This window comes from Indicator indicator, chromosome 35, assembly GCF_027791375.1.
Source record: "Indicator indicator isolate 239-I01 chromosome 35, UM_Iind_1.1, whole genome shotgun sequence".
Taxonomy (NCBI): domain Eukaryota; kingdom Metazoa; phylum Chordata; class Aves; order Piciformes; family Indicatoridae; genus Indicator; species Indicator indicator.
Window position 1 is genome coordinate 5,463,160 of NC_072044.1, and position 17,213 is coordinate 5,480,372.

Below are 17,213 nucleotides of genomic sequence, written 5' to 3' on the forward strand. Positions count from 1 at the left end.
TGCACAGCCTGGATGGGTTCAGCAATGCCTGCTCAGGACCCTCTCCTCCATGCCTTCTGCCCCAGAACTCACCCGTTTCGGCACAGGTTCACTACATTATTGAGCATGTTGCTTGTCAGGTAAGACTTTCCCAGGTGTGGGTTGGACATGATGAGGTTCCTCAGAGTGTAACAAGCTGATGTCATGATCTCCCCATAGCTGTTGGTGTTTCCAGACTGGAATGACAGGAGACGTGATACATCTGGCAGCACCTGGTGAGCTAAAGAGGTGGAATGTTCCAGTCAACATCTCAGCAGAACCTGGCAGAAGGGAATGAGGCTCTGGGTGTTAGGGCAATGGGAGGAGGGTATCTCTGGAAGGAGGCACTGATGATGAGGGCTCTAATGACATAATTGTCATCCCTTGGTTTTCAGAGAGAAAACTGCTGCAGGCCTCTGGAAGGGCAATGATATTGGTCATGGGGAGGCAAGCTCAAGGAAGCTCCCAAAACACCTCAGGATCCTCTCTGTGCCTCTTGCCAGTAGGTTTGGAGCCTGAGACGGGACCCAACTTGCAGGTGCCACCTGCAGTTGTCCTTCTGGCCAGGAGAAATGCCACTGCTTTGTCCCATTTGAGAGCTTGGCTGTGGCTTATAAGGAGGTCTGCAAGGTGAGATGGGCAGATAGCAGAGTTAGGAAGTAGCCACTGCTGTGACATCCACTGTGCTGGAGACGACAAACCTCATCCCTGGAGTTTGTAAGTCCAGGCTGGATGTGGCTCTGGTGTGAGGTGTCCCTGCCCATGGCAGGGGGGTTGAAACTGACTGAGCCTTGAGGTCCCTTCCAGCCCTGACAATTCTGTGGTTCTATGATTCTATGACTTCTACACATCTGAGGGCTGGGGGGAGTGAGGAATATTTGAGGACTGGGTGTCAGGAAGGAAGGGACAGGGCCAGGCTCTGCTCACTTGTGCCCTGGGATAGGACAAGGAGCAATGGATGGGAACTCCAGCACAGGAGGTTCCACCTCAACATGAAGAAGAACTTCTTCACTGTGAGGGTCCCAGAGCCCTGGAGCAGGCTGCCCAGAGAGGTTGTGGAGTCTCCTTCTCTGGAGCCTTTCCAGCCCTGTCTGGATGTGTTCCTGTGTGACCTGCGCTGGATTCTCTGCTCCTGTTCTGGCAGGGAGGTTGGACTGGAAGATCTCCAGAGGTCCCTTCCAAGCCCTGACATCAGTGATCTGTGATGCTGTGACTTACCCATGGTTTTGTGGAGCACAGGGTGCCTGGACATGTTGCTGAGCAGGGAGGCCCCGGAGCGGACGACGTCGGAGCAGTTGGACTGCAGCAGCCGCGCGATGCGAGGCAAACCCTTCTCCTTCAGCCCGATCAGCTGGCTCATGGCATTGGACATCTAGGGGACAGCACAGGGACAGCCCTGAGGTTTGGTGTCAGGAGCACAAAACTGGAATGGTTCAGACAGACAAACATAGGAAGCATCTGACTCTGCTGTCCCCAGCAGAGCTGCTGGAGCGAGGCCAGAGGTGGGCACAAAGATGCTCCAAGGGCTGGAGCAGCTCTGCTGTGAGGCCAGGCTGAGGGAGCTGGGGGTGTGCAGCCTGGAGAGGAGAAGGCTCCAGGGGGACCTCAAAGCTGCCTGCCAGGACCTGAAGGGATCCTGCAGGAACACTGCAGAGAGACTTTTCATGAGGGTGTCTGGAGACAGGCCAAGGGGGAATGGGTTGGAGCTGAGGCAGAGCAGGGTTAGACTGGAGCTGAGGAAGAAGTTCTTCAGTGTGAGGGTGGTGAGACTCTGGCACAGGCTGCCCAGGGAGGCTGTGCCCTCTCCCTGGGGATGCTCAAAGCCAGGGTGGCTGAGGCCTTGAGCAGCCTGGGCTGGTTGAGAGCAGGCAGGGTGGTTGGAGCATGGCAGGGTGGTTGGAGCAGATGATCTCTGAGGTCCTTTCCAACCTGATCAGTTCAAGGATTCTCTATGACTATATAAAAAAGCAGCTGTGGAGCTCCTTCTTCTGCCACCACAAGCCCTGCTCTCCACAGACATCTGCCAAGTCAGTCTCTCATCCTCCCTCCCACAGCTGGTACTTTTGCCCCCTTTCTGGAGCCCTGGTGGGGTTAGCAACTCACCCAACTGATGTCCCCAAAAGTGCTCACCTCACCTTTGCCCTTCACAGTGCCCTTGCAGCTCCCTGCCATGCTACAAGCAATAAGCTGTGGTGGAACAGAAGTAGCTAATGGATACCTTCCAAAAACAATCTAAGGACCAAGCCCACTCATTATGGATCCTGATCTGGTGTTTGCTTATGTAAATCCAGAAGATCTCTGGAATTAGCTCATGCAGATGAGTGTCCATGGATGTTGAAGCACAGCCCATTGATGAATTGCCCTCTTATTGACAGGGTTTAGACTGAACTTCTCAGCTACTCCCCCCCAGGAAGGGCTGCTGGGGACTGTCACACCACCTGTGACACATCCATCAACAGTGACATGGGGATGGAGGGAACAGGCTGGAAAGCAACCCCATTGCAGAGGGCTAAGCCTCAGTTTCCCTCCTTTGCTCCAGGAGGCACAGCTGCCATGATGTGGATTCACACCAGCAGGAGTGGGAAGTGTAAAGCAGAGTCTGAGGAGAGATTTGGAGCCATCCTCTAGAAGCTAAAGGCTTGCAGTCAGCTTTACAGGCTTGGCCTCAGCTTCCCTTTCATTGAAGTGATAGCAGAAACCATTCCCAGCTGGACAGGCTGAGGGAGCTGGGGCTGTTCAGCCTGGAGAAGAGAAGGCTCTGGGGAAATCTTAGAGCAGCCTCCCAGTACCTGAAGGGGCTGCAAGAAGGCTGCAGAGGGACTGTTCCCAAAGGCCTGCAGGGACAGGATGAGAGGTAATGGCTTCAAACTAGAGCAGAGCAGATTGAGATTGGATGTTCTGCACCAGGAGGCTGCTGGAATACTGCAACAGGTTGCCCAGGGAGGTTGAGGACCATCCCTGGAGCTATTGAAGGTGAGGCTGGACAGGGCTGTGGGCAACCTGAGCTAGTGGAGGATGTCCCTGCTGAGTGCAGGGGGGTTGGACTGGATGAGCTTTGGAGGTCCCTTCCAACCCAGAGCATTCTGTGATTCCATGAATTCCAACTCTGAGCTGTGAAAAGAACCTTGACAGGAGAAGCCTTCTCTGCACCCCCAGGAAGGTTCCCCCTGGTCCATTCCAGAGGCTGCAATAAGTTGCTTCAGCCCTGGCAGAGCTGGGCTATGCTTGGTTGTTTTTTTTCCCACACTGCCCAAAATGTGTGACTTCATGTGATGAAGTCATTTGCTGACAAGTGGATTGAGATCAGCTTGCAGAGAAGGACTCAGGAGTGCTGCTTGATGAGGAGCTTGACATGAGCTGGCAATGTGCTCTGGCAGCACAGAGTCACCTGAGTGGCACTGGGAGATGCAGGTGGAGGGACAGGATTCTGCCCTCTGCTCTGTTCTGCTCAGACCCCACCTGCAGCACTGCCTCCAGCTCTGGGGTCCCCAACAAGAAGGACCTGGAGCTGCTGGAGAGGGGCCAGAGAAGGCCATGAGGATGATCAGAGGCTGGAGAACCTCCCTTGTGGGGGCAGGCTGGGAGAGTTGGGGCTGTTCAGCCTGCAGAAGAGAAGGCTCCAGGGAGACCTCAGAGCAGCCTTCCAGGACCTGAAGGGGCTCCAGGAGAGCTGGGGAGGGACTTTGGCCAAGGGCTGGGAGTGCCAGGATGAGGGACAATGGCTTTGAGCTGGGAGAGGGGAGACTGAGACTGGAGAGGAGAAAGAAATTGTTGAGAGTGAGGGTGGGGAGAGACTGGCACAGGTTGCCCAGGGAGGCTGTGGATGTCCCCTCCCTGGAGGTGTTCAAGGCCAGGCTGGATGAGGCCTTGAGCACCCTGGGCTGGTGGGAGGTGTCCCTGCCCATGGCAGGGGTTGGCACTGGATGATCTCTCAGGTCCCTTCCAACCCAAACAATCCTATGAACGAATCAGTGAATGGATCTTGGATAGACCCTTGGGATGCTGATTATGGGATGCTCATGTCCCTCATGGGACCTATCTTTGCCACCACTAAACTCCTCAGCCTGCTGAAAGCCTTTTCACATCCTCGGAGCACACAGCTCCAGCTCCACCTCTCCACTCACTCTGCCCACAGTGTGCCAGCCTCTCACCACCTTGTTCCTGGCACTGCTTAGCAGTTCAAGCTGTTAAAGTCTTTGCCCCTGACAGGCTCCCAGGAGGGCAGAGCTGGCAGGTTGGAGCTGTCCCAGCAGCAGGGCTCCTGCTGTGAGTCACCCAGGCCGGGTGGGACGCCGGGCACACGTCACCTGCCTCTCCTACCCAGGGCATAATTATCTCCATATCTCCTCAGCCATCTCATTTCCATTGGAATTGAAGAAGTTTGACACAAACAGACAAGTCCAGGGCTGCCCACGTGTGGGGACATGCCCAGGGCAGTGACATGGGGCACGGCAGAGCTGCTGGCAGGACGTGGCCCTGGCTGTGCCCCAGCTGCTGCCATGCCCACGTTGGCCTCACGTTGGTGTGCTCCCTGCTGCCCTCCCTGTGGGTGAGGACAGCTCTCAGAGCTATTTGACAAGCAGCTCTGATGTGAGGAGAGGCCAGAAGCCACCCTGTCATTAGAGCCACCTCCCACGTGAGGAACACACACACACAGGGTGGTGCACACGTAGCCCTCCTCGCTCCTGCAGTCACATCTGGGCACATCCTGACTGGGGTCCTGATCAGGGCATGTCAATGCCAGGAGATGCTGGGAGCGTGGCCAACAGAGGGGGGAAACTTGGAAAACCAGATTGAGACAGGGGGTGAGGAAGAAATTCTTGGTAGTAAGGGTGGGGAGAGACTGGCACAGGTTGCCCAGGGAGGCTGTGGATGTCCCCTGCCTGGAGGTGTTCAGGGCCAGGCTGGATGAGGCCTTGAGCACCCTGGGCTGGTGGGAGGTGTCCCTGCCCAGGGCAGGGGGTTGGAACTGGATGGTCTTGAAGGTCCCTTTCAACCCAACCCATTCTGTGAATGAATCAGTGAATGGATCTGGGATAGATCCTTGGGATGCTGATTATGGGATGCTCATGTCCCCCATGGGACCTCTTTTTGCCACCACTACACTCCTCAGCTGGAGCCTCCACCATGGCAAGCCCTGCAGCAGTGCCCTGAGGTTGCAGGAGGGCATTTTCCCCTCTGAGTCCCTTTGGCTGCCCAGGTGTGGGGCTGAAGGAGCACTCACCAGCCCTCTGCTCGCAGTGAGGTTCTGCAGAGCTCCAGCACAAGCTTCCAAGGTGGCATCCTTCTTGCTCTGGTCCATCAGGGACAGGTAGGTACGGATGGCATCGGAGTGGTACAGCCAGCTGGGTCCTTTGGGTTTGAAATCCTCCTCGGGGAGGGGGACTCCGTACTCATCGTTCTGCAAAGAGAGGGCAGCTCAGGTGCTGCTCTGTGCTTGCAGCCCCTCCTGGGGCTTGAAGATGGCAGCTCCAAGCCCTCTCTGGCACCCTCTTACCTCCATTTTGCCACTCCTGCTGTTGAAGCAGCCTGTGAGAGTTTTGTCCATGTAGACACTGCGGGCCATGTGGTTGAGCTGGGTGTATTTGTTGGGAACTTCAGCATCCAGGCGGTAGGAGAGGTTGTGCAGGATGCAGATGCAGTTCTCCACAGACTGCGACCAACCCCAGGAGAAGAAGGCAAACATCACATTGGGCAGACAAAAAAAAAAAATAAATAGGGAGCAGCACCTGCTCCAGCTACAGAGAGGACAGAGACCAGGCCATAAGTAGCTTTTAGAGCAGTCACACTGCATGAGCTCCTTGCTTAAGGCAGCAATGGCTGAGGAGGAAGAAGGAGAAGACATGGATGAAGGCCACAGAGCCCAGATGCTATGCTGTGGATCTCAGGGACATCATAGAATCCTAGAATGGGTTAGCTTGGAAGGGACCTTCGAGGTCATCCAGTTCCAACCCCCCTGCCATGGGCAGGGACACCTCCCACCAGCCCAGCTTGCTCAGGGCTTCATCCAGCCTTGAACACCTCCAAGGAGGGGGCAGCCACAACCTCCCTGGGCAACCTGTGCCAGTGTTCAGTGATTCAGTGAACCTTCTCAGGTCTCTCTTCCCCAGACAAGCTGATGAACAGGGAAAGAGAGCCCAGAGGGTGCTTATATCACAACACCCACCACAGGATGCCCAGTTCTGAAAGTCTTCCTCCTGACATAGCCAACTCTGAATGGCTTCATTCAAGTCACAGCCACAGATTAGGGAACACTTTTAACCAAGAACAGTTTTTTAAGGCTCCTTCACCTGCCCAACACAAAGAGCAAGGCAGAATTTTCCCTGGGTGCCTGTAGCTAACACCCAAACCCTGTGGCTACATCTGCAGAGTTCAGCAGGTGCTGCTGGAACTGCTCTGCTCTCAACAGCCAGCCCTGAAAGAGAATTTGCTCAGCCCTGAGCTGAGCATCGAGGGCTTCAGGGCAGCATCACAGCTCTGAACTCCTGCAAATGTGGCTACAAACCCTGCTTTGACCCAGAGTCACCATCAGGGCACTGGCTGGAAGGTGCCAGCTCCTGGCTCCTTGCTGAATGTGATGCCAGTCTAGGGCTTATATACTTGAGTCCTGCTGGGTGAAGGTGATGGGAAGAGCAAAAGATGGAGCTTAATACACTGGAAGGATCCCAAGGTGGGAAGAGGATGGAGGGAAGCATGTTGGAGCTCAGAGTCAAAATCTTTTGCTGTGTCCCTGTGTGTAGTAAAAGGAGTTTGCAAAGCCCAGCTCTGCTTCAGGCCTAGAACACAGAGGACTTGCAGTCCTGGAGAAGACTGCACTGAGATTGGGAAGCACAAGAGGAGCCACCAAGAGCCCAGGCCCCTCTTGTGTTTGCTTGGAAGGGATTTTGAGATATTCCCAATCACAGGCTGAAAGGCAACCCCCATTGCAGAGGGCTGAGCCTCAGCTTCCCTCCCATGCTGCAGGAGGCACAGGTGTCATGGTGTGGATTCACACCAGCAGGGGTGGGAAGTGTAAAGCAGAGCCTGAGAGGAGCTTTGGAGCCATCCTCTAGAAGCTAAAGGCTTGCAGACAGCTTTGCAAGCTCAGCCTCAGCTTCTCAGCTTGCCCTTGTGCTGAAGGACAGGCAGGAGCTGGCAGGGGGCAGCTGGTACCTTGTCGTCAGGCCGGTTGGAAGCCACACAGTTCTGGGAGTAAGTCATGACAGAATCCACCAGGCCAGGGTAGTTCCTCATGGTCTGGCGTCCCATGTCTGCTGAGCTCAGGTTTCTGAGGGAGGGGAGCACAGAGAGAAAGCAGAGAAAGACAGGAGAGGGTTAGCTGAGGTCAGCTCACAGTCTCCATGGGTTCTGCTCTGCCTGGAGATTCAGGAGGTGTTCTGAGATCACAGAATCACAGAGTGGTAGAGGTTGGAAGGGACCTCTGAAGTCATCCTGCCCAACCTTCTGCCAGAGCAGGAGCACTCAGGGCAGCTCACACAGGAACACATCCAGGTGGGGCTTGAAAGCCTTCAGAGAAGGAGACTCCACAACCTCTCTGGGCAGCCTGCTCCAGGGCTCCAGCAGCCTCACACCAGAGAAGTTTCTCCTCATGTTGAGATGGAACCAGATGGGTTGCAGCTTGTGTTGGTTGTTCCCTGTCCTATCACAGGACACCAGCATCCTCAGTCAAAAGCTTCCTCCTCATGTTTAGATGGAACTTCTTATCATAGAATCAATTCTTATAATAGAATTCTTATCATAGAATTCTTATCATAGAATTATGTTCCAGTTCATCCCCATTACCTCTTGTCCTGTCACTGGGGACCACTGAAAAGAGTCTGGCTCCATCTCCCTGACACCCACCCCTTAGGCATTTGTAAGCATTGATCAGATCCCCCCTCAGCCTCCTCTTCTCCAGGCTAACCAGCCCCAGGCTCTCAGCCTTCCCCAGCAGAGCTGCTCAGCTGCTCTCATTCTGGAGGCCTTCTGCAGGACTGTGCTGCTGCACAGCTCTCCTGTAGCTCTTTAGGATTGGTTTCATCCAGGAGCATGTCCTGTCTAGAAGCTCTGCAGAGAGGACAGTCTCTGAGAGAGAGTAACTACCAGCAACATCTTGCCTTAGAGGTTGTGTCTGTGACCTTCATGTAATCACAGAATCAATTTAGGAGCTGGAAGGGACCTCTGGAGATCATCCAGGCCAACCCCTGCCAGAGCAGGATCACCCAGGAGCACATCCAGGTGGGTTTGGAGTATCTCCAGAGAAGGAGCCTCCACAACCCCCCTGGGCAGCCTGCTCCAGGGCTCTGTCACCTCACAGTGAAAAACTTTCTCCCCCTGTTTCCATGGAACTTCCTATGCCTCAACAAGAAATATCTGGAGGTGCTGGAAGGTGTCCAGAATAGGGCCAAGAGGATGAGCAGAGGAGTGGAGCTGCTCTGCTCTGGAGACAGCCTGAGAGAGTTGGGGTTGTGCAGTGTGGAGAGGAGAAGGCTCCCAGGAGACCTTCTTGTGGCCTTCCAGGATCTGCAGGGGGCACCAAGAAAGCTGGGGAGGGACTTTTGAGAGTGTCAGGGAGTGATAGGACTAGGGGAGATGGAGCAAAACTAGAAGTGGGGAGATTGAGATTGGATGTTAGGAAGAAATTCTTCCCCATGAGGGTGGTGAGAGCCTGGCACAGGTTGCCCAGGGAGGTGGTGGAAGCCTCATCCCTGGAGGTTTTTGCAGCCAGGCTGGATGTGGCTGTGAGCAACCTGCTGTGGTGTGAGGTATCCCTGGGCATGGCAGGGGGGTTGGGACTGGCTGAGCCTTGAGGCCCCTTCCAGCCCTGACAATTCTCTGATTCCATAACTTCCACCACTGCCCCTCGTGCTGGCATTGGGCATCACCCAGCAGGGCCTGGCACAGGGTTGGAGGTGTTTCCAAAGAGAAGAGCCAACCCAGGCCATCTGAGATTGCTGTGACAATCAATCAGCAAGGGCCATGTGGTGGCCAGCATGGAGCCACTCAGGGTCAACAGCAACATTTGCTTGGGAAATGAGGGCAGCAAGCTCCTGGCCAGAGGGACTGCCCAGTTTGTGATGTGGTGCTGCTCTCCTGAGCAGTGCCTGCTGCCAGGCCTGGGAGCTCTGCAGTCACAGGAAATGAGGTTTGTTGTTTTGCTGCTGGTTTTTGTTTTTCTCTTCCCTGTTTTACTGCCTTGTAGCTTGCAGATGAAAAACAAAGAGAGGTTGGCAGTGGTTGTGAGATATTCACTCCAGGCATTCCAGAACTGGATTTGATGTTCACTGTGATTTGCAGCCTCCCTCATTACCATGAATTCATCTGCAATCCAGAAATGCTTGGGCAGCAGTGGCTCCAGCCCAGGGCAAACCCAAGGCTGTTCTCATCCCTGTGCTGTGATGTGGCAGGGCAGTGAGTCACAGCAGCCCTGCAGGGCTCACCCTGCTCCCAGCAGGGGCTCTGGTCACCACCACTCTGCCCTCCTTACTTGGCTTGCTCCCCACTCCTGCTCCCCCCCAGCCTCCTGACCTGCCTCTGGGAGCCTTCACTGGGGGTGTTGGATGCTACTGTCCCTGCTGACTGCGGGGAGGTCAGACTGGATGACCTCTGGAGGTCCCTTCCAGCTGCCATTCTATCATTCTACTGCCAGGGACTGTGCTAAGGCTCAGCAGACAGAGCCCACCTCCAGCTCAGGCCTATGGAGAGCCCCTCCATCATCCCAGCCTTTCCCTCATTGTCCTGGGATGTTTTGTGGGAATGGTGGGTTGAGATGGCCTGGAAAATGGTGCTGCTCACATCCCACAGAGCACTCACATCCCAAAGGGCAGCTGCACAGAGAAGCTGCCTTCCAAGGCAGGGGAGGGAGCAGCATTTGCTCTCTCTCAGAGAGGGTTCCCAGCCACAGCAGGTGATAGGATCAGGGCTCAGAAGGCCTCTGCCACCTTCCCCCATTTTGTTTCACAAGCAGCTAGAGCCTCAGCGAGCTGCATGTCTGGTCAGGGTGTGGTTGGTGCTGTTCTCCCTCGGGGAGAGCTGCAGTTGATGAAAGTCTCTAATTACACAGCTTTAGGGGTTTTTTTGTTTCCCCACTTGTTCCCAGTGAGACAAGCAGCTCCCATCCAAGGGGAGGAGGGTGGTAGGAGAAGCAGCAAGTCAGGACCAAGATCCTCTACCAAAGGCTTTCCTGTCAGAAGAATAAACTACCCTGGACTCAGTCTGCTCCTCCTGCTCTGCAGCTGACCCACCTGTTGGGACCAGCCAGGAGAAGGGAGCAGGGCAAGGGAACTCTTCTGTCCTAAGATGGTTGTTAAAATGAGTGGGAAAATGTTTGTTTGCCTCACACAGAGGATTCTGTCTTTTGGTCGCCTAAAACCCAAACCAATTTGTTTTCTAGCAACCAGAATTTGCTCTGGAAGCCTCAAAAACCTAAGGGTGAAACATGTCAGGTTCCCTGGTCTGAGCTGGGCACCATCAGGGCTGCCACACCTCTCCCAGGACAAAGTAACTTAGATGATCTGAGCAGAAACTGAGCAAGAACAAATTTCTTTAACACAAACCCCCAGCTAGTAGGAAAAACATCTTGCCTGTAATCCTTTTCTGCACTTTCTCTTAGAGTCAGAAAAAACACAGAATTGTTTGGGTTGGCAAAGCCCTCTGAGCTCATCCAGTCCAACACCAACCCAACCCCACCATGGCCACCAAACCATGGCCCCAAGTGCCATGGCCACACCTTGCTTGGACACCTCCAGCCATGGGGACTCCACCACCTCCCTGGGCAGCCTCTTCCAATCCCTGAACACTCTTGCAGCAATGAAACTTTTCCTCCTTTCCAGCCTAATCCTCCCCTGGCACAATTTCAGGACATTTCCTCTCCTTCTGTCATCTGAGACTGGGGAGCAGAGCCCAACCCCCACCTGGCTCCAACCTCCTCTCAGGAGCTGCAGAGAGCAATGAGGTCTCCCTCAGCCTCCTCTTTTGCAGGCTAAAGAATCCCAGGTCATAGAATCATAGACTCATAGAACAGTCTGGGTTGGAAGGGACCTCTGAAGGTCATCCAGTCCAACTCCCCCTGCAGTCAGCAGGGACATCCTTAGCTAGATCAGGTTGCTCAGAGCTGCTCTCAGCTGCTCCTCCCCAGCCCTGTTCTCCAGACCCTTCCCCAGCTTTGTTGCCCTTCTCTGGACCTGCCCCAGTGTCCTTCCGGGAGTAAAGGGCCCAAAACTGACCCCAGCACTCAAGGTATGGTCTCCCTGGTGCCCAGCAGAAGGGCACAATCCCTGCCCTGCTCCTGTTGGCCTTTCCAGGAACCTTTCTCAAGGAGAATTTGTAATGAACACAATTGCAGAGTCCTTAGCTTCTTGTAAGAGGACTTAGAGAGCTTCAGCTTTTTCCAGCAGCCCCCAGCTGCAGCATGTCCCTGCTTGGTTGCCTCACCTCAAGCATCCTGTAGCATTGAAGAATACTTCTGGGTCAATGATTTCTCTTGTCCTGTTGCAGCTACCATCAGACCAGCCAGAGAAAGGGATGATAACACAGTCTGTCAGCACAGGGAGGGCCTCCTGGATCAACTCTTCTTTTAATTCATCAGTGGAGGAGAGGTTCCAGAGCAGTCCTAGGAAGGAGTTGGGAGGCAAGCACAAGCAGAGAGTCACCATGCAGCTTTCTTGAGGTCAGAGTGAATTCCAGCAATGAAATCCTTCAGCCCTCCATCCCTCTTTGAACCAAGGATTCAGAGGCTTCCCTAAACCTTAGTGTCTGTCCAGCTCTGTGGGAAACAGCAGAGGAAACAGCAGAATGGGCACCAGAAGCATGGTGTCTTGTGGAGGTGGGCAGCTAAGCACCCTCCCTCCTCCCAGAATTGGTGTTTTTATTGCCATTAGCTTGTAGGAGGAAAGCCTCTCTCTAGGGGTCTGGTAGAGGCTTGCAGACACTGCGCTCAGCCACAGCTGGGGGTCCCCTGCACCACCAAACCCACCTTAACCCTTCAGAAAAGCTGAGACACCAATGAGATAACCCTACTGGGACTGCCAGCACCCTTGGGCCCCCCCTGGCAGCAGCAGGAAGCTGTGGGAATGGCAGGAGGACCACAGCCATGTGTGCAGCTGCTTCCCCAGGGGGACCTGATGAGGGGAGGAATCCTCACAGGACACCAAAAGCCCAGAACCTCCTCTGCCTTCTGTTCCATGATGCCACTTGGTGCCAGGGGAGCACCAAACACCCTCTTTGTGCTATGGGTGTGCTGGGTTGAAAAATCCCCCCCCAACATTAACTTTGCCAGAGCAGCTCAGCTGGAAGCAAATGGAAGCTGTGTTTCCAAGCAAAACTCCAACCTGCCATGGTACAAATACACAGGGTTTACAAGATTTACAAGATTTAGAGGGATTTACAATTCCTAAACAGCACCAGGACCCCCCTGGCCAAGGACCAGGGGAGCTGCAACAGCTTCTCTGCCCCTGCCTCCCCTTATCCTCTGTACAAAAGGGACAAGAGACAGAAGCAGGGAAGTCACCACCAGTCACAACTAAAGCAGTGCAGCCAGGGTCAAGCAGAAGCACAGAGTTAGCCTCTCCCAGAGCAAAGAAGGGAGAAGAGAGAGAGAGATTGTGTGGAGACCCAAACCTTATGGAAGCTCGCTCTCCCATGGGATTGGTTAGAATGATATTTATTTGCCTTGTTACACCCCAAGAGTGATTCATTTAAATTTCACTACTTTCTCTTCAAGATCTGTGACTTCTTTTTTTTTTTTTTTTTTTAAAGCATACCACAATGGGTGAGAGAGAGGAGAGGCAGGGGGGAGCATGGTGCTGGCAGGGGGGGAGCATGGTGCAGGCAGGGGGCAGCGTGGTGCTGGCAGGGGGGGAGCATGGTGCAGGCAGGGGGGGAGCATGGTGCAGGCAGGGGGCAGCGTGGTGCTGGCAGGGGGTGCTGGGTACCTGTCAGCTGTTTCTGGATCTCGGTGTTGCCCGTCCTGCGCAGCAGCCCCACGCACTCCCTGATCCCGTTCTGCCGCCGGGTCTCGATCTTGTTGGTTGGATTCTTGAAGACTAAGTTCCTCAGGGCCCCAGCTGCTGCCCTCTGCACGTTCTGGTTGGTGCTGCGCAACAGCTCCACCAGCTTGGCGATGCCCCCCAGCCGGTAGACCTGCAGCAGGAGACAGCAGGAGGCAGCAGCTGGCATCAGCCTGCTGCGCGCAGCAGCGGCGCCCTGGGGACAGCCACGGCTGCCCTGGCCGGGCAAGGTGAGGAGGCAAGAGTGCCACAGAGCAGCTGGAAAAGCAGACCTGGCAGGAAGGGATGGCTGGGGCTTGCAGAGGGCATGGCTGGTTCAGGTCACAGGTCGTGAGTACAAGGGTGCTGGCCTTGGGGTTGGAGCTGGGAGGCAAAGAAGGCCAGTGGCATCCTGGTGTGGGTTAGACACTGTGGGCAGCAGGGACAGGAGGTGACCATCCCCCGGTGCTCAGCACCAGGGAGGCCACACCTCGAGTGCTGTGTTCAGCTCTGGGCCCTCTGAGGGGCTGGAGCCTGTCCAGAGAAGGGCAGAGAGGCTGGAGAAGAGCCTGGAGCCCCTGGGCTAGAGGAGGGGCTGAGGGAGCTGGGGGTGTTCAGGCTGGAGAGGAGGAGGCTGAGGGAGACCTCATTGCTCTCTCCAGCTCCCTGAAGGGAAGTTGGAGTGAGGAGGGGACAGCCTCTGCTCCTGGGTGGCAAACAGGACCAGAAGAAATGGTTCCAAGCTGCAGCAGGGTTCAGGCTGGGTGTCAGGAAATATTTCTGCACTGGAAGGTTCTCAGATGTTGGAACAGGCTGCCCAGGGCAGTGCTGCAGTCACCATCCCTGGGGGTTTCAAGAGGCATGGACCTGGTGCTTAGGGCCATGGTTTGGTGCTGACCCTGCAGTGCTGGATTGAGGGTTGGGCTGGATGAGCTTGGAGGCCTCTTGCAACTGGACATATTCTATGAGTCTGTGATTCTGGATGTCTGTGAGCAATGGCCATGGACAGACTCTTGCTGCTGTAAACATGTTTGCTCCCACAGATTTTCACCAACCTCCACCAGTTTGCAGCAGGAGAAGATACTGCTCTGCCTCTCTGTTGAGGCCATTTATAGGAACAGAAGGACATTGTGTAGTTATCTGCACCCTGAAGTCACAGGCTGAGCTGAGAGGGAAGCCATGGCACAGCCTAACCACCCTTCAGGTCAGCCAGAAGCACTACTGGGTCACACTCCAGCACTCAGCAGGGACAGGTTGGATATTAGGAGGAATTTCCTGCCTGCAACAGTGGCCAGGCACTGGAACAAGCTCCCAGGGAGGTGGTGGAGTCCCCATCCCTCAAGAAAGGAGTAGATGGGGGACAGGGTCTAGTGGTCACAGAGGTGTTGGGTGGAAGGTTGGACTGGATGATCTTAGAGGGCTTTGCCAGCCTCAATCATTCCATGACAGCATTGGGAAGAGGAATGAACCCCAGCCTGCAGGACCCTGCACAGGGGAGGGCTGAAGGCAAATCCCTCCAGCTGAGCTCTCCCAAACAATGAGTTCCTACTGCAGGATGCCCTCTGTACCAGGCACCCCAGGGACACAACCCCACATGGAGCCCTTCCTGGCACCCCATGGGCTGCAGATTTTGCTGACAGCAGAAAATGAAGGAGCAGCTTTGGGAGAGGGAAGGAAAGAAGCAGACACTGGGGTGACTCAGATGCCTGCTCTGACACATCCTGCTGGGAAGCTGTGGGACAGCCCAGTGCCCAGGGACTGGTTTCAAGGGTAACCAAGGGTGTGGCCAACCACAGTCAGCAGCTCTAAGGTGGGCTGGGGTCCCTGGCATGGTTCAGCCACAACCAGGGCACAGAGGAACACCCCCACACTGTGCCAGCATGGCCAGCCCCACGATGGTGCCAGGAAATGGGAAGCAACCTCTACAGAGATGGCAACTTGCTAAAGCCAGGCTTGCATGACCACAGAAGGTCATAATTAGGTCTCTGAGGAGAACTTTTTGTGGCCATCCAGTATCTGAAGGGGGCTGCAAGATATCTGGGGAGGGACTTTTGAAGGTGTCAGGGAGTGATAGGACTGGGGGGGATGGAGCAAAACCAGAAATGAGAAGATTCAGATTGGATGTTAGGAAGAAGTTCTTCCCCATGAGGGTGGTGAGAGACTGGCACAGGGAGGTGGTGGAAGCCTCATCCCTGGAGGTGTTTGCAGCCAGGCTGGATGTGGCTGTGAGCAACCTGCTGTGCTGTGAGGTGTCCCTTGAGGTCCCTTCCAACTTTCACAATTCTCTGATTCTATGCCAAACACATCGCGGGGGGGGGGATAAACTTCTGTGACAGAGCAGATCCATCCTTGAGGCTGGCTCCTTTGAAAGTCTCCTTCTCTGGAGACTCTCAAAACCCACCTGGATGCATTCCTGTGTGGACTACCCTGGGTGACCCTGCTTTTGGACTGGATGATCTCTCGAGGTCCCTTCCAACCTTTAACATTCTGTGATTCTCCTTACATGAGGAGGAATTTCTCTACTGTAAGGCTGCTGGAGCCCTGGAGCAGGCTGCCCAGAGAGGTTGTGGAGTCTCCTTCTCTGGAGACTTTCAAGCCCCACCTGGATGTGTTCCTGTGTGCCCTGCCCTGGGTGACTCTGCTCTGGCAGGGGGGTTTGATCTCTGGAGGTCCCTTCCAACCCCCAACATTCTGTGATCCTGTGGTTCTGTGCTGGCAGAAATGTAGTCATTGGAGGGTAAAAGCATGAGAAAAATGAGCTGGGCTGCAGAAGGGCTGCTGCTTGCTGACAGAGCTTGGTACATGATCACTAATCAACCATTGTCTGAGATGAGTGAAAATGGCTGAAATCATAGAATCATAGAAAGGTTTGGGTAGGAAAAGACCTTTCAAGCTCACCCAGACCTGCCCCCTGCAGTCCCCAGGGACATCCCCAACCACAGCAGGTTGCCCCAAACAGCCTGACCTGCAGTGGTGCCAGCCATGGGGCAGCTCTCACCTCTCTGGGCAGCCTGGGCCAGGCTCTCCCCACCCTCAGGGTCTAACATTTCTCCCTTCTCTCCACTCTCAATCTGCCTCTTCTAGTTCCAAACCATCCTCCCTTGTCCTGTCACAGCAGGCCCTGCTCAGATCTTTGCCCCCAGCTCTCTGACTGTCCCCTTTAAGCACTGAAGTGTCACTAAGCAGATCCCAGTAGGATTTAGGGCAATTTTGTGTGGCTCTGCCCCTGCAGCACTGAGGTAGCAAAAGGTTCCTGTGGAACCAGGTGCAGTTGCATCCAGAAGAGGACACTGCACCTGGATGGCTCCTCCTGCCTGTATCACCCAAACCAGTCCAGCTGTGCCACAGCAGCTGATGGGGACAATGTGGATGTGGTATCCTCTGCTGCCTGGTGACTATTCCCCTGTGTTAGAATCTTGGCTGGTTGCTACTAGGAGAAAATGGCTACTAATGGTTGGGAAATCTGCTTAAATAATTCCTGAGTGTGTCTGATCAGGTGTAAGGCTCCATGGATATAGATAGAAGGGGAGGAAATGTCCTGAAATTGTGCCAGAGGAGGGTTAGGTTGGAGAGGAGGAAAGGTTTGTTTGCTGGAGGAGTGTTGAGGGATTGGAAGAGGCTGCCCAGGGAGGTGGTGGAGTCCCCATGGCTGGAGGTGTCCAAGCAAGGTGTGGCCATGGCACTTGGGGCCAGGGTTTGGTGGCCATGGTGGGGTTGGGTTGGTGTAGGACTGGATGAGCTCACAGAGCTTCTCCAACCCAGACAACTCCATTGCATGATCTCTGATCATGAGAATCCCTGGGAGCTATGGATCCTTGCTAGTGAGGCTGAGGCTCACCAGTTTCATCCATCTCACTCATGTACACCACATCCAGCATGGCAGCAGAGGTCTGGAGGGGTTTGCTCACCTCTTGCTTAGCAGACTCGTCCTGGAAGCAGGTGTGCTGGAGGTAGTAGGCACCCATGGCCTGGTATTTGTCATCAGAGGAGCAGAGGAGCTGTATGGCTTTCTGGATGGTCATGGTGCCACCATCCAGCTCATCACCACAGATCCTGTGTCAAAGACAAAGACAGCAGTTGGTTGAGTGCTCAGCCAAAAGGGCTCCAGCAGCAGTCCTGGGAATCACAAGGAAGGAATCAATTACATAATGTAAAAGAGGATCACATCACCACAGAAACCACAGGGTGAACCCCCAGTGAACTCCTCTGTCTCCTGGAAATACACAGTGG

The 17,213-nt window shown here is 54.8% G+C and overlaps 1 protein-coding gene across 1 annotated transcript in view; it reads right to left on the reverse strand.

Annotated features, from left to right (window-relative positions):
• PKP1 (plakophilin 1) overlaps positions 1–17,213 on the reverse strand; it is a 74,065-nt gene that overhangs the window by 10,620 nt on the left and 46,232 nt on the right. The window contains exons 4-11 of the mRNA XM_054395910.1: positions 16,892–17,036; positions 12,930–13,137; positions 11,431–11,608; positions 7,171–7,285; positions 5,516–5,671; positions 5,243–5,419; positions 1,237–1,390; positions 73–259 (exon numbers count right to left, since the gene is read on the reverse strand). Coding sequence (XP_054251885.1) covers positions 73–259; positions 1,237–1,390; positions 5,243–5,419; positions 5,516–5,671; positions 7,171–7,285; positions 11,431–11,608; positions 12,930–13,137; positions 16,892–17,036 — 1,320 coding nt within the window. The remainder of the gene's footprint in view (positions 1–72; positions 260–1,236; positions 1,391–5,242; positions 5,420–5,515; positions 5,672–7,170; positions 7,286–11,430; positions 11,609–12,929; positions 13,138–16,891; positions 17,037–17,213) is intronic.